The 16245-nt window shown below is 35.8% G+C and overlaps 2 protein-coding genes across 3 annotated transcripts; both read right to left on the bottom strand.

The window, feature by feature from the left end:
- Window positions 1–160: 160 nt before the first annotated feature.
- On the bottom strand, window positions 161–6732 carry LOC105278024. Of its 2 annotated transcripts, none has more exons than XM_011336816.3 (12): window positions 6555–6732; window positions 6351–6495; window positions 5884–6008; window positions 4527–4937; window positions 3608–3804; window positions 2444–2612; window positions 2236–2380; window positions 1931–2058; window positions 1487–1791; window positions 910–1006; window positions 751–771; window positions 161–652 (listed from the first exon to the last, which is right to left on the bottom strand). In XM_011336816.3, the coding sequence occupies exons 1-12, from the start codon at window positions 6695–6697 to the stop codon at window positions 490–492; spliced, it is 2049 nt and encodes a 682-aa protein (XP_011335118.1). In that variant the 5' UTR covers window positions 6698–6732; the 3' UTR covers window positions 161–489. The 2 variants fall into 2 exon arrangements, with proteins under 2 accessions (XP_011335118.1, XP_011335119.1); XM_011336817.3 differs by having other exon boundaries at window positions 2444–2606.
- A 497-nt stretch (window positions 6733–7229) lies between these two features.
- Window positions 7230–14854, bottom strand: LOC113561976. Its single transcript, XM_026969691.1, has 5 exons — window positions 14694–14854; window positions 11119–11452; window positions 10532–10966; window positions 9716–9826; window positions 7230–8805 (listed from the first exon to the last, which is right to left on the bottom strand). The coding sequence occupies exons 1-5, from the start codon at window positions 14852–14854 to the stop codon at window positions 8479–8481; spliced, it is 1368 nt and encodes a 455-aa protein (XP_026825492.1). The 3' UTR covers window positions 7230–8478.
- Window positions 14855–16245: the final 1391 nt, after the last annotated feature.

Below are 16245 nucleotides of genomic sequence, written 5' to 3'. Positions count from 1 at the left end.
AACTTTTAACAATATCGTTATCGTCGCAGCTATTTTTTGATACGTCTTATCTGCGTAACGACATAGCGATAGTGACATTATCGTTGTGAAGTTAGGGAATCGGCATACAGTAAGCATATATAACACAATAACGAGTACAATTAACGCAATTTGTACACCATTTTGTAGATTTATGCGATTTAATCTGAACACTGCCTCATGTATTTAAAATATTACAATATCTTTCCTTTTAACAATTCTTCTATTTTACATGCAAATAAGCTGCAGTATATTTATTTACAAAGATATATAAATGCTTAGAAAAATATACACTTACATGTTTTTATTAGTACAGTAATGATCATTGGGATCGTAATTTATTTAATTTGTTTATCACTGCAATTTGTAATTTAAATAAGTTACAGATCAAATTGGCGGTAAAACAATCTTTCTTTTGTTGACAACAAACTGTCGTCGGGCTTTTCTTCTATTCCAATTAGGCTCCGCGAGTTATTGTTGGCACTTCAAATTGCGCGTTTCGTGTGTACAATGCGGAGAGTTGGGATTAACGAACATGTAGTATTTCCCTTGCTTGATATTGCTATCCCCCCTGAATAACTTGTTACTCGCGAAGATGCAGTCGGTCGTGTCGGAATTAGGATACGCCTTCGGCCTGCAAAAATACCAAATCATGATAAATAATACAGTAATCACGAAATAACAGGGCATTTATAGAAATAACTCATCCTGAGCAGGACAGCCTGTTTATACCATTTCATTATTATCTCCGTCCTGAAAAAGAGAAGACGAAATGAAACGCGTGTCCAATTTTAATTTTAATTAAATAAAAAATGTTTTAACCAGGTAACTTATGAAAACATAATCTAACAATAAAGGGCTAATGTAGAGTACATTATAAAGTGGACTCACGTCGATACGGGAACACCAGGGAATCCACAACCTTTTATTAACATGTCGGCCAAGTACTCGACGGCTCTGGTGTGCGAGCAAACGATGTTCATGGTGCCTGAAATGCGAATTCGTATTATGATCCCTCTATTTTTCATTTCTCTCGCTTTAACACGTTGACTAACTCGTTGCACGAAATTTGGCTATATCTTATAACAACGTAATACTTTTTATTTCTTATTTGTATATAATAAAATAATATAAGAAATGCATATAAAAAAAATAAAAAGTATACATATATAAAAGAAATATATACGTGTAATGAAATTGTTTAATGAATATTTCAGGACAATTTTTACTGCGAAATAGTATTGTTTGAAATTTAATTAATTTTATCTTGGCATGGATTAACATGTGCACATTTTAAAGCATAATCGCTTGAAAATAAGCATACGGGAGTTACTTGTTGAAATTAATATAGATCAGATAGAAGCTTTCCGTAGTTGTACAAAAATTGCGTTTACTAGCACATGGAAGTCGCCATCAAACTGGTCAATGTATTAATAAAATAACAATAATAATTATCAGTTTTACTCACATCCTGGTTGCATGCCTCCGTAATCCATGTAGAGATCGATGTGACCTAGAGCCAGTGGTATCCCGAAGCCCGAAGAATGAATAATAATTACGTTATCGGCGTCGCTATCGCAGATCCTTTCCTTGCATGAATTGGTCACGAACAGCGGTTTTGCGGGATCGGCGCCGAAGAGACGCCGGATCGTGCCGTGTCCGGAGTTCTGAATCTTCTTCGCAGCGAAACCGGCCACGTGCGCACCAAGACTGTGGCCGATGAGCGTGATGTTGTCCAACGGAATGCCTTCCTCGAGTACCGATGTGACATACCTGAAGAAGAAAATTGAAAATACCCATATTACACGGGTTGATCGCGGTCTCCATTATTATGATATTTTCTTTCCATTATTGATATTATTAGTATTATTTATTAATCTAATGTAACCCATGTAGCGTATCAAACAATTACCTTGCCATATATTCACCTATTTCACGGGTATTCGCTACTGCGCTGGGATACCCCGTTAATTTTACAACGGGTAGCCCAGTTGTGCACGCACCCTCGGACCAATCTAGCGAGTACACCGTGTAATCGTTCTGTAAAAATGAGAAGTCTTATGTTTTTACATTTTCTTTAATTAATCTATTTTCTTTAATTTTCTGTAACATTATTCTTTATATTTTATACACATTTTCATGAATATTTTTACGTATTATTACTTCTGTTATTATTATTAATCTCAATCTCGTTGTACGTGAAAATGAAATATTTACCTGTACCAATTCCGAGGCCAGCTGGTAACTAGCACTGGTATTCGCAGAACTGATGAAACCGTGAACCAGGAAAACAATTTTTTTTGCGGGATCGATATCGATATAGGACTCGTTCGGTGCAATTACCTTGCCGAAAGGAATATCGCTGGAAAGAATGCGAGCGTTATTCGATATAAGAAATGAATAAACAGCGAACATTTGCGCTTACCTTGTGAACAGAACCATCGATACCGAGTTAACGCCAAAGAAGCAAGGAGGTATCACTTTTTCCGCAATATCTTTCACTGATTCTCCTATACCCTCCACTGTATCAACGATCCCCGTTCCAATTCCCCTCATTGTATTTTTGAAGCTTGCCGGCCCCACCTTGCCTGCAACTAATAAATGATATCTTCGCCTTTTTTACGCTTTGATTAGACAATATCGCAACAATATTGCAATGATCACGTAGAAGAAAATTAATGTTATCAATATCTTTAGTAATTACTTCATTTTACTTTAGCATTTAGAACGATTATCTTGTTATTAATTAATTATATTAACGTTCCTTTAATTATTTTCAATTTTAATCACTTTTACAACGAGGAATTTTTAACTTTACCTGCGATTCCCATATGCGCGCATCCTGAGAGGAAAATTACGAGTACCAGCGTGATGATTCTCATCGTGTACGGAAGGAGGAATCAACGAGGATCACCGAGGAAAAACCGCAAACGGCGAATTCAATAATAATTTCGCGATGTTATCAGCGAAACACTTTTATACTTGCGTTTTAACATTCATGACATTCATGACTAACGGCTGTGTAAATACTGAGAACTTATAGAAGTGCACAATACCATATATAATACGAATGTACAAAGATAAATGATCAACAAACATGACTATCGCGCAGGTTTTTGCTTTTAACAGATCATTTTTAATTTTTGACTTTATCTGGCAATGAAAATGCGAAGAACAACATAGGCAGAAATTTATTCTGACGTAACAATCAGCTGTTAGAGCACACATGCAATAATTAGCAAAGTAATGTTGGTAATTTCAGCAATAACGAGGCAACGACGAGTTAATGATAAAGAGAGCGAAGGAACAATATGTTACCATATGTTTGTTTTATGGACTGCTAACTTTGTTTTAACAATAATTTCAACGGACATTCTGAGTAAAAGGGCAGATTCACTAGCGAGAAATTTATTTATTATCAATTGTTAAATTTTATCCCGCTTTTAGCGGGGAAATAATTTATCGTCATTTGTTGGGTTTAATTTCTAGGAAAGTACAGTGTATTACCGTCAAATGTTAAATGTTTGTCAAATGTTATTTCTTCAACAAATCGGTTTACTGATCTTATCGAGCTTTGCTTGATTTTTACCTTGATCAACGTAATCCGTCAAACTCGGTGATGCGTTTTTATGTGCGTTTTTCCTGCACTTCAGCTGCTTTCGTGTACAATGCGGAGCATTCTTATCCACCCACAATTGATAAGTTCCTTCCTCTTCCGTATATTTGGTGAGGTCGACTATGTTGGAACTCAGGGCGACGCAGTCGGTTGTGGTAGAATTAGGCTCACTAATTGTAAGATTGATGGAAAAATGCCAAGATAAAAACACAATAAGTCAAAATTAAAAATCAAAAGCAAAACATATAACAGAAAGAATTTGCAAGCATATGTTTCTGAAGAACGATCTATTTATGCACTTTCTGTTTTCGAAAAAGAAAGATACTGGATAATAAGCTTGCAAATGAACAGTTTTGGTCTTATAAAAGTATATAATGTAATGTATAATAGAGTTTTTAATTTGAAGAAGAAAAAGAAGCTTATGGATATTAATAATTATGAATATTTAAGCTTCACATAATTATTTTTTTTAAAAGAAATGATAAAATAACAAGATAAAAAAGAATTAAAAAAAGTACGATTTTAAAATAGCAGCTTGAGATATTACGCACCTGAGTCATCCGCTTGTGAAAAAGAAAAGAAATATTGAGTAACAAGTGTGTGCAATGTACAGTTTTCAGTCTTAAAAAAATATAATGCAAAATATAATGCAATAATAAACAATAAAGAAAAAAAACAGTACAAAATTAAAATGCGTATAAAACTGAAAAGCTTTTAAAACATATAATAATATAGTAATAAAAAAATAATAAATATAATATAATAAAGTTTTATAAATATTACGTAATATAATTAAAGAAAATTTTCGATCCATAGAAGCGGAAGGGAGAAGTCACCGCATCTCGAGTGATCCAAGCTGCAAAAACCGTTGTTTGTTATTTAAAGAACTTACGATGATTTGAAACGACCTGGAAACACGCAACTTGGGTCCTTCACCATATTGGTCATATAGATGATAGGTCTGGTGTGGGAGCAGACGAAGTCGAAGAAAGGACATCCCGGTTGCAGGAATAGGCTTCTGAAGTAATAATCAAGGTGACCTATTGACCTGAGTATCCCTAGCGGTGACGAGTGGAAAATTATCACGCGTTCGGCATCCGTCTTGCAGAGCCTCTCCTTGCACGGGTTGTTCCAGAAATTTGGACGTGCGGGATCAACGCCGAAGATTCGCGCGACTTTCTCGCGTTTCGTTTCGTGGATCTTCTTTGCAGCGAAGCCGGACACGTGCGAACCGAGACTGTGGCCGATGAGCATGATACGCTTCAGCGAGACTTTGCACTGATCGACCATTGCCAGGATGTAACTGAAGAAAAATATTTATCCGGGATGTATGAATGGAGATCATGATGTCGTGTAGCATTCTTCATTTTGATGATGCCTCAGAATTGCGTCTTATGTTTATTTACTATTATAATTTTTTTCGTTTTGCATTATACTACGCATTATTAATTATTAATTCTCACATTTATGAATTTACCCAGCAAACACAATCATATAACAATGATATTGCCATAATATAACAGAATGTAACACGCAATATAACATGTTCGTTACATGTAACGTATATGTTAGTTGTAATTTCCCACTCAAACGAAATTGCAGTAATATAACAATAATATAACGTGTTACTAAAATGTTATTTAAATGTTATATAAATGGAATATATATTATTTATTCTTTCTTCCTCTCTCTACAACTACAGGTGTATGTTTAATTTATTTTCCTAAACGTTACGTACAAGTTCGTACTTTCCTCTTATTTATTATTCGTTCAAAAATGTACCACTTCATCGTAGAAATGGACTTACGATACAAGTTGTGCCCTGCCGTCATCACCGTTCCTATATATATTTTGTATTATATTTTGCATGCGAGAAACGAAGCCATCTACCGGACAACTCGACATCTGAATGTTAAAAATGATATATAACATAGACAGAATATGCAAATATTACAGTTATATAATATCGCATATTTCAGTTATATTACTGTTATATTGTTATAACCAATGTATAACAGAGCAATATAACAGTTTTATAACGCAGTTATATTGCAGTTACAAAGTAAATTATGCAACCTCAACATTAATAACATATAACAGTTGTTATATTACGTGTTACTTCTGTGTTATATAATAGTTATATTTTGTGTTTGCTGGGTATGATTACCACATTTCAGTTTCACGTGATAAAGTCAATATAATATTTCATATAGTAATGCAATGTTTATGAATATGTAAAGCGGATATACTTCGCCAGCAGTTGACCCACTAGGTGGGTGTGCTCCACCGCATTGGCATACAGCAGTACGAGGTCACCTGCTCCATGTGCGCACGCTGCGTCGGGCCAATCTAAGGAGAACACCGTGTGGCGTTTCTACAAAGAACAAATTATCTCAAAAACAGCTTCATCAAATTTTTGTAATTTTTACGACATTGAAAGGTTTGAAGCTATTGATCATTACAATGATCTGATTTGACTTCCTGTTTGGAGCCGCGTTATTTGTCACTTAGCTTCCTAAGCGAAGCTGGCTACCGGAAGTACCAAAGTGAGAAGAAGCGGCCATCGTCATCACCAAATGCGGGCAGAAGCCAGATCAGATTTCTGCAATATTCTTAAATCGCTCTTATGCGCAGTATAAAGTTGCTCAAACTTTTCATCGTTCTTTCACTCTTTTTTGCAGAAATACTGCGCTTTGGCATTAATATTTCGTCTCACATCCACCAATGTGCTGGCGAGATTGCAGAGGTAGGAAGAATTCGCGCTGCTCATGAAACCGTGGACGATGAAAGCGATCGGCTTCGTCTTGTCGATCTCCTCACACTTTTGCTCCAAGCCGATATTCACGCCGTCGGGATTTTTTCTAAAATAGATGCAAACACGATTAACGCGAGGTGCGAGTTAGGAACAGATCACACTTACTCGTTGTGCAAGACTATCGTTACTAATTTAGGATTGAAAACACAGGATTTGTTGGACATGTCGAGTGAGCCACTCTCCCTCTCGGCACGTAAATACGTAAACCGCGTGAAGAAAATTAGAAGTGTCGCTGCGGCGGCCTTCATCGTGCATCAAAGAGTTATTTATTAATGGATTTGAGAAAAAGATGTTTAGTAAATACTAAAAGATTTCGCGGAAGTTCGCGTTTACGAAACTACGCAATGTACAACAGCAAGTGTTGCCGTCACGCACATTTTATCGCTTTATGGTTCGTTTTTTTATTCCTTATGTTATTCGATAATAAAAATGGGGAATCGTGGCGAAGAATATAATATTTCGATAATAATGTAACGATTCGCTTTTGAAGTGATTATCTATCACCAGTGTATTGTGCGGTTTTGCGCGGCTTATCTACATTATTAAGTTGAATTTAGGGTTCTTATCAGAAAAATAGATGAAACAAAGAGAAGATAAATTTTTTATTGATCACGTTTTGTCATGTGCATCTTGACGAAAGTATTACATTGATATTAATAATCGTGAAATCGTGAGAAATATGTGTGCGTGCGTGTGTGCGCGCGCGTGTGTTATAAATCTTATTTATTGAATTTATTGAAAATATAAAATGCAAAGCCGAAGTGTTTTCTTATCTTTGACAGTGTTACGGGATGTAACGTTAATATTTTAGTTTTTGGAGTCAATGCATTTAAGCAATTTACCCCAGGGACTCAAGTCGTGTGCGTTTTGCGATTTAAGGATAATTTAAATGGTCGGAAAAGGAATGTGAGAGTCGGAGATTCAATTACTAATTGGATAGTTAATTACTAAGATACTGGATTTATTCGAGTTGATTAATCGACAATGTTGAATGAATTTCGAGTGAGGGAGAAGTAAATATGAACCTTGAGTTGTGATCGCGTTGACGCCGTTTTGGAGATCTCGTTGCTGTACTTCTTTCTAACCGCGATATGAGTGAAGAGAGCCGGTGGAGAACCAGGAAGAGAAGAGAAGAAAAGAGAGCCAGGAACCTTGGTTGGTTCCTTTTATACCAAAATCGTGAGCAACAGAATTTTCCTTTAGCCAATTGAGAGATCTCGAAAACGGCTGCAACAGGCACAGACAGAGAGGGAGGATCCCGCGCAAACCCCCGCTCTTGGCCTACAGAATCTTCGCGAAAGTTCTAACGATTCTTATACGTATATATACTTATGGTATTTTATATATGATTTTATCTTGTTTTTAAACAACGGGAATACAAATATTGGTATCGTTAATCTGTGCGTTAACATTATGCAATAGACGTATCGTTTTAAACCGAACCTTGGAGAGTGACTATATCGATATATGAGAAAACAATTCAAGAGATATGGTCACGCTTCGCCTCCAGGACGCGCGACCTGCTTAATATTTACTTATAATTAAAATGCTATAAAAATATATCTCGTGTGTAAGTCTAAGTAAGTGTAAGTTAGGCGCTATGTCGGGGAAGATGACTAAGCGTGCAACCTTGGTCCTTCGAGAGGTTGTTAGGGAAGGAACTTTGGGATGGATCATAAAAGAGAAAGTTTGTCTGAAGGCAGTGACATTGGCATATGACGGTTAAATGAAAAAAAGGAATCCGGAAGAAAAAGGAGACTTGTCGGGACGTAACAACAGCATTATGCAAAAGATACGTATTAGGTCGGTGCATAAGTTCTTGCTAATGGATCGATAAATGGATCACCTCAAAAGATGACTCCTTCTTTTGATGTAATATTCTCATGTTGTCGAAAAGATGGGAAACAAAGCGCATATACCTAAAAAAAACTTCTTAAACCCTTTCGCTACGAACGTCCTCTCCGTCAGAACGCTCCCGCTGAACGAGATGCCGTGCCGAAAGTATATACACATTGCGCGCGGACAATCATCAGAGCTCGAGCGAGACTGATATCTTATGGAGAACGACTATAGTCGCCAGTAGTAGCCAAAGGGTTAAATAAATCCTTAAGAAATTTTTTAGATCTGTATGTCTCAAAAATCTCTTAAAGGAGTTATCTTTAGGACATCTTTTAGATACGCGTGCTGTGTGGGTAGTTAAATATAATATATCATCTGGATATTCATTTGCTAACATCTTATTTGGCATATAATAAGTATCCTTAAATTCACAAAAATATTTGCCGATGATGTAGTTATCGATAGGTTCCGGCGTATCTACCTCCTTTAATTTCTCTGAAATAAAAAATATAATAAACGCTCATGTTATTATATACAGTAAATATATATAATTCAGTATAATACACAATTTATATTTAATATAATTTGTTTATACCTTCGGAAACACGAAGTAGTATTTTTCTTCTGGCTTCAAGGATCGTGTAATAAAACACAGATTCCAAGTTATATTTGTAATTAGTCTTCCATCCTATTATCACGCATGGCTCACTCACATCGACAGCTTTCACGATCATTCCAACTGCGAATTTCATTTCAGGCTTCCTCTTCTTTGGTGTGGTTTTTTTTTATAAACACTTTCTGTAACTACCTGTGAAGTATAAAATAATTAACGATAATAAATAATTATCTTAATTTCATATACAATTCATACACGTCTCCGAAAAAGATTATCTCTTCAAAAGAGACAAATTGGAGTAACAGGCTTGTGTGTCTCCATAAATAAATAATATACATTTTTAATGAGACAAAGTATTAAGGAAATTCTCGTAAAACATAATTATGTGCAGAACATTCTGTTTATGTTTTCTTTTTTGTGTATACATATGTGTGTGTAACTTTAATATACCACATGCGCACTACATTCCACCTGCATATATGGGAAAACACGAACTTTCTTTAGAAAACATTTCTTTCAGCAGATTTTATTTGACAAATATGTGGTAATACGCTTACTTCAAGCATATCGATACTTGTTATGAAAAAGTGTGTGTAAAAGGCTAAATATGCAAAAATAGTAATCAATAAATACTATAATCAATCTTACGCAAAAGACAGAAGAGAAAACTGCAGGGGCATTTCGTTTCTTTACTCTACTTATAAATTTATTAAGGTACCTCTCCTATTCTACGGCAAAAGGAAAATGGATCTTCTTTTTCCCCCACATAAAGAGACGAAAAGAGCCATGAGAATTTCTTGCTTTGATTTACCAGATCTAGAAGCCTAGAACACCAATGAGTTTCTTTGGTGTATGAGTTGCGTGACAGGTTCAAATGTTCACGTTTTGCCCTTTCGAAATAGTAACTCAAATTTACTATCAGCTAAAACAAACATTACATTCATAAATTAAACTAAGATTATGGAAAACAAAAATTGTTTTGAAATTAGAAACGAATCACTCTTTATTATTATGTTAGTGATTTAACATATCTATATCAACTTGCATGTTTGTAATCAAATTATTTTATTTGAATCGTTAATTTTACGCATATATTCTTGTTCCATTTAGTAGATTTGATATACCACACGAATCATTACCTTTGAGAAATTTCTTTCGTGATACTTGTGAATACTTATGATCCAAGTTACAGCCTGAGAAATTTCGAACGGGTCATTTATATTCGGAACGGCTTTATTAAGTAAGAGATTAATATAAAAGCACTGTTTGCCATTAGAGTTTGGTATATTACTGCAATAATGTAATAAAAATATATATATATAACATTGAAAGAAAAATAGAAATTTAGAAAAAATATGATTAATTGAAATAAAATTTAACCATTTTGGCTCCCATTTTAATAGCCAACAATTTGCAACATCAGTTAGCGAAATAATTATTAGATCACATCGTATACCAAGTCTTCTTGCAACACTGTGGAAGACAATTGTCAGTGGTATACTAATTTTTTCTTCTAAATCCTGTCACAATTTAAGAAACAAAAATATTAACATTTATATGAAATAATAAATATGAAGTTATACATGTAACATAAACTGATCCTAATGTATTATAAGTTATAACTTACGTAATTCATAAATAAGTATTTTCGAAGGAGTTTCCAAGAATGCGCAACTACGTCGCAGTTTAGTCCACCCACGAGTATCTTGATGAGAATATTTAGAATCTGTCTTCCTTCGTCATTGTTCCATTGATTTTCAATGATATTATTGTATTTCCACAACAAGAATTGTTCACGAGATGACAAGAACATTGGATGCTTGGGATTCACAACTTTAAGACTCTCCATCACCTGTTGTGCAATATTATCTAGCTCCATTCCTAAACGCAAGGAAGAGACTTCTTTCTCTGGATGAAACCAGTGTGCGGCAAAAATTGCCACTTCTTCCAACAGCTGCTGTTGAACAGGCCGACTTATAAATTCCTGCCATACGTTTTTTAGATGATAATGCTTCAGATATGGCAGAAGCTGTTTTCCATAATAAATATTTCTCAAATCATTCTTTCATCCACTAAAATTTAATACTTTGTATATTAATTGTAAGATAAATGTTTTACTTCTTTAACATATACTTTATAGTATAACTACCTAATCTGTAGAAATTTCTATAAATTATATTCATTATTTATTAAATCTCACCTTTGTGACTGTACATGTAAACTGGTTAATTCAACCATAAGTAAATAATTGTTCAAGTGATGTGTCGTGTCATTTGGATGAACTAGTAAATTTAACTCTTTCTCATCAACAATTACATTATTCCCGCAATAATTCCAGCTATAATAAAAGGGCCACGGTTGGTGGATCAAGATAAGATCATATTCTTCTAAATTCCTGTCACAATTGTCGTAGTAGTTGTTTTCGCTTATTCGTGCCAAAACAAGCCGTAATTCTTTTCTACATTTTACTCGTAATTTTTCCATTTCTTCAATACTTAGATGTCTTTCGTGCATTTTTATTTGACAAACTTTTTTTACACCAGGCCATCTGGAATACAAATGTAAAGGAAAAGTATATTTAATTGTGCAAATCATTGCGAATTACAATTATATAAATAAAACCATTGTCATAGTAACAAATTTCGAGGAACTTTAACTTACTTTAAGTAAATTACACTTTTTATGCAAAAATTAAAATAATTTCTAAAAGAATGTAAAAAAACAACAGCAGTAACATAATCTTTCGACATCCTTATGATCATTGTGATATTAATTGCGCCACAACAGAAATACCTCATAAGGTAAATTACAAGTATTACACTTAATTACAAGTATGTGACTCAAATTTATTTGTAACATTATCATTTGTCTATTGTACGTTCAAGAAAAATAGTAAGCTTTCTTATTATCTTGGAATTTTTATACAAAAATACGATTTAAACTATCACAAAAAATATTGGTATTCGTCTCTGTTTCAACATAAAGGCTTTGTGGGAAGGAAAAAGGAAGGGCAGCAGGATTATAATAGCCTTCTTTCAAACCCCAGTGCTTATTTATTCTGTATAATCATAATAAAGTACATGCGCATGTATTAATTTCTGTATCTATCCTCAATATAAGACCGTGATCACGTGCTGACGGACTGACGGCGGAACTACCATTTTTCATGGAAGACACGCCTGCGAGGCTCGCAGTGCGAGCGGCAAAGGACCGAAGAGACAGTATGCTTTGGATCACCATTCTGTCTTTGTCTAACAATGCAGAATGGGAGTCCCCTTCTCATTCTTCTGTTCCGTTTCCTCACTCAAAGGGAAGGAGTCTCTCCCACTACGCGTCGTTAGAAAAAGACAGAATGGTGATCGTACAGAGGCTTTCTCTTTCTATTTTGTGACGCGCTTTAACTGCAGGGAGACCGCGTGGTCTATATTATACGTCTATGATCACGGCAAATTGCATTATTTAGCACACGTGTTACGTTTTACGCCCATATTTTTGCATTGAGAAATACAACAATTACAACACCGAATGTGAACTTACATTCCATTTAACACGCACATGTTCTTTTTTCATTATGAAAAACCTATCTACACCGAAAAGGGATCTCATTAATGCACCTCATTGTACAAAATATATTACGACACATACTTATAATATATGGCTTATACAGGGTGTCCCGGGTTTTAACCGACAAACTGCGGGAGCATATTCTACTAGTGGAAATAAGAAAAAATTCTTATATCGAGTTTGCTTAGAAATGCTTTATTACAAAGTTATAAACCAATATTGAAAAGGAATATGAGATAAGTAACAACGGAACATAGTGTAGAATTTGGAAGGTCGAGGATGTTTATGTTACGTGTATTCACATGTATTCATGTTCACTATGTTGAAACGATTCAGTATGATTGTTACTTTCGCAACAGTAGCCGTTAGATTTCAATCGTCGTGTCAACTAGCAATTACTATCAGAATGCCAAAAGTGTTTTCAAATGAGGAATACACCGATATTCATTTCGTGTACGGATTCTGTGAGGGAAATGCACGAGCTGCCGTACGAGAGTATCAACGTAGATTTCCTAACAGGAGAGTACCAGATAGATTTAAAGCAACGAATTACTAATTCAGTTACTGAGATGCAACCAAATTTTCAGGAATGTCGTACTGTAACAAATTCTGTACTACGTCGATGTCTAGCTTGTATCGATGTGCAAGGACAACATTTTGAAATGCGTCACTAAATCATTGCGTAGATAATTTTTATTTTTGTGAAAAAATCCGTTGTTACTTATCTCATATTGGGTCATTAAGTATGAAACTTTACAAATGTAAAAGCGCCATCTTTAACATTTGTTATCTCAAATTTGGCGCCAGACGTCAGTATCAGGTTAGGTTAGTGTGATAGATGTATGTTCGCTCTTCAAATGTCATATTTATTTGTTCAAATATCTTCATTGGTTTTATTGGTCGATTCTTTTTTATAGAACTATGGAAAAGTCCAAAATTCGTGGGATTTATGAATATGAGTTCCGCCGTGGAACCACGGTGTCGGAGACAGCTCGTAATATCAACGCTGTATTTGGTGAAGGTTCAACTACTAAAGCAACGGTGGGCGATTGGTTCAAAAACTTCAGAGATGGAGATTTCAGCCTCGCTAATGAGCCACGTGGAAGACCAAAGACGAAGGTGGATAATGATCACTTGAGAGCCGTAGTAGAGTCCGATCCATCTCAAGGTACACGTGAATTGGCATCGATATTCAATGTTTCCATACCCACCATATTGGTTCATTTAGCTGCAATTGGTAAGATAAAGAAGTTGGACAAATGGGTCCCGCACGAATTGACCGATGCGCAGCAGGCGCAACGTCTAGAGGCTTCCCTTTCTTTGCTTTCCCGTCACAAAAATGAATCTTTTTTTAATCGAATTGTGACCTGCGATGAAAAGTGGATACTCTACGACAATCGTAAACGCTCACATCAGTGGTTGAACGCTGATGAACCACCGAGACATCACGCGAAACCCAACATTACACAGAAGAAGCTTATGGTGACTGTTTGGTGGTCCAGGTCAGGTGTTATCTACTACAACTTTATGAAACCGGGTACATCGATAACGGCTGAAGTATATTGCAAGCAACTGGACGAAATGATGCAACAACTTGCTATTAAACAACCGAAATTGGTCAATCGGTCAATGCCAATCCTGTTGCATGATGATGCTCGACCGCACACTGCACGACTGACCGTGGCAAAGCTACGGGAGTTGGAATTGGAAACTCTCCGTCATCCACCATATTCACCAGATCTATCACCTACCGACTATCACTTCTTCCGGAATTTGGACAACTTGTTGGTGGGAAAATTGTTCAATTCTCAACAGGCAGTCGAAACAGCCTTCCGCGACTTCATCGATTCCCGTACTCCTGGCTTCTATAGTAGAGGCATAGGCCAACTACCACTAAAATGGCAGAAGTGTGTAAATAACATGGGCGCATACTTCGATTGAAAATAAATCATGTCCATGTGCCAAAAAATGCAAAAGTTTATGTTCTATTTGTAAAGTTTCATACTTAATGACCCAATATTTCTTTTCAATATTGGTTTATAACTTTGTAATAAAGCATTTCTAAGCAAACTCGATATAAGAATTTTTTCTTATTTCCACTAGTAGAATATGCTCCCGCAGTTTGTCGGTTAAAACCCGGGACACCCTGTATATAGATTAAAATTGATGTAAATATCTCGATTAAAATTTTTGATTAAATGTAAATACAAGGGAATAGAACATACCTCTGATTGAACTTGCGTCGCCAAAATGAACTGGTGTATTTCATTTCCTGATGGAAATGCTTAGACGTGGATGAAAAACGTACGAAATCTTGAAGACTGATATTGTTAAAATCTAGAATTATCTCTATTATTTCTACGGGAAGGTCCGTTATTTTAGCCATTGTGAAAAAAACAATATAAATGAATTTATTGCACTCGTATAAATTTTCTAGATTTTGCGTTATACTGCTTTGATTTGCGGGTTGTTATACTTGTGAATGAAATCGAACGCTGGAGCAGAGTGTTGACGTTCTCGACTGTGATTGGTCGCATCTTTTAAGTTTTAAGTCTTACTCATCGACCTATAGAATGGACCGCTGATCGCAGTGGTGGGGTGTGGAACGAGAGGCAGACAACTGGAGAGCCTTCCGTCTCTTTCGAGTGAAAGAAAGTAGATTTTTGTTTCACTCTAATTTATTGAATTAGTTCAGAAGTGCAGCGAAAAAGGACAAACCTAAGGGCGAATTCACACCTTGGCAAAATAGCAGAAAGCAGAAAAACAGAAGGCAATTAGAACTCGCGCTGGAAGTCGACAGTTTGCGGAAAGATAGAGGCAGAAAAGTAGTACTGTCGATTACCAGCGCGAGTTCTGATTGCCTTCTGCTTTTCTGCTTTCTGCTATTCTGCCAAGGTGTGAATTCGCCCTAAGGATATATCGGCTGCGTTCCGATATTGACTGCCAGTACTGAAAAGCTATAGTTTATGTCACGTATACCATGGTGGAAGTAGTAACAAGGTGTGCTACTGCGCAGACATTTCTACTGACCAATAAGAGAGCGTGACAAGAGTCCGCCATCTTGAATAATTTAAGTGAATTAAAAAAAAGATTCGGATAAGAAAAGGATTAAATAAAAGATCTTTTGTGTGTACTTATGGTAAATATATTTTTTTAAATAAAATACAGGGTGTCCCAGACCTACCGTATCACCGGTTAATGGTAGATTCCTGAGGTGATTCTGAGACGAATATTCCTCTTGCAAAATGTCGAGGGTGACGTAGTTTCGGCGCTACGAAGGGTGTAGTTATCCTATCCTTGTGTAGAATTTTCCCGCGTTCAGTGACGGTGGGTCGAAGGGGTCTCGCGCATCGCTCATACTTCAATTTGAACAGCCGCGAAAAATTAAGATCAAATTGAAGTGTGCGCGATGCGCGGGACCCCTTCGACCCACCGTCACTGAACGCGGGAAAATTCTACACAAGGATAGGATAACTACACCCTTCGTAGCGCCGAAACTACGTCACCCTCGACATTTTGCAAGAGGAATATTCGTCTCAGAATCACCTCAGGAATCTACCATTAACCGGTGATACGGTAGGTCTGGGACACCCTGTATAGGTAGTATCTCACGTAAAAATGACCGATCTTTATATTGCGAGATCTTAAAATGTTGAGAACAAACCCGAGCTAGATAAAGAAATTTTAAATAATGTATTTTATTATATTCTATTATATTTAATTTGTTAAATTCCATTTACCGCCTTTCAATATTGCACATATACATACCGTTCTTTA

This window comes from Ooceraea biroi, chromosome 1 (assembly GCF_003672135.1).
Source record: "Ooceraea biroi isolate clonal line C1 chromosome 1, Obir_v5.4, whole genome shotgun sequence".
Classification (NCBI taxonomy): domain Eukaryota; kingdom Metazoa; phylum Arthropoda; class Insecta; order Hymenoptera; family Formicidae; genus Ooceraea; species Ooceraea biroi.
Note: the sequence above shows the minus strand (reverse complement) of the source record. Positions and strands in the feature narration are given on the sequence as shown.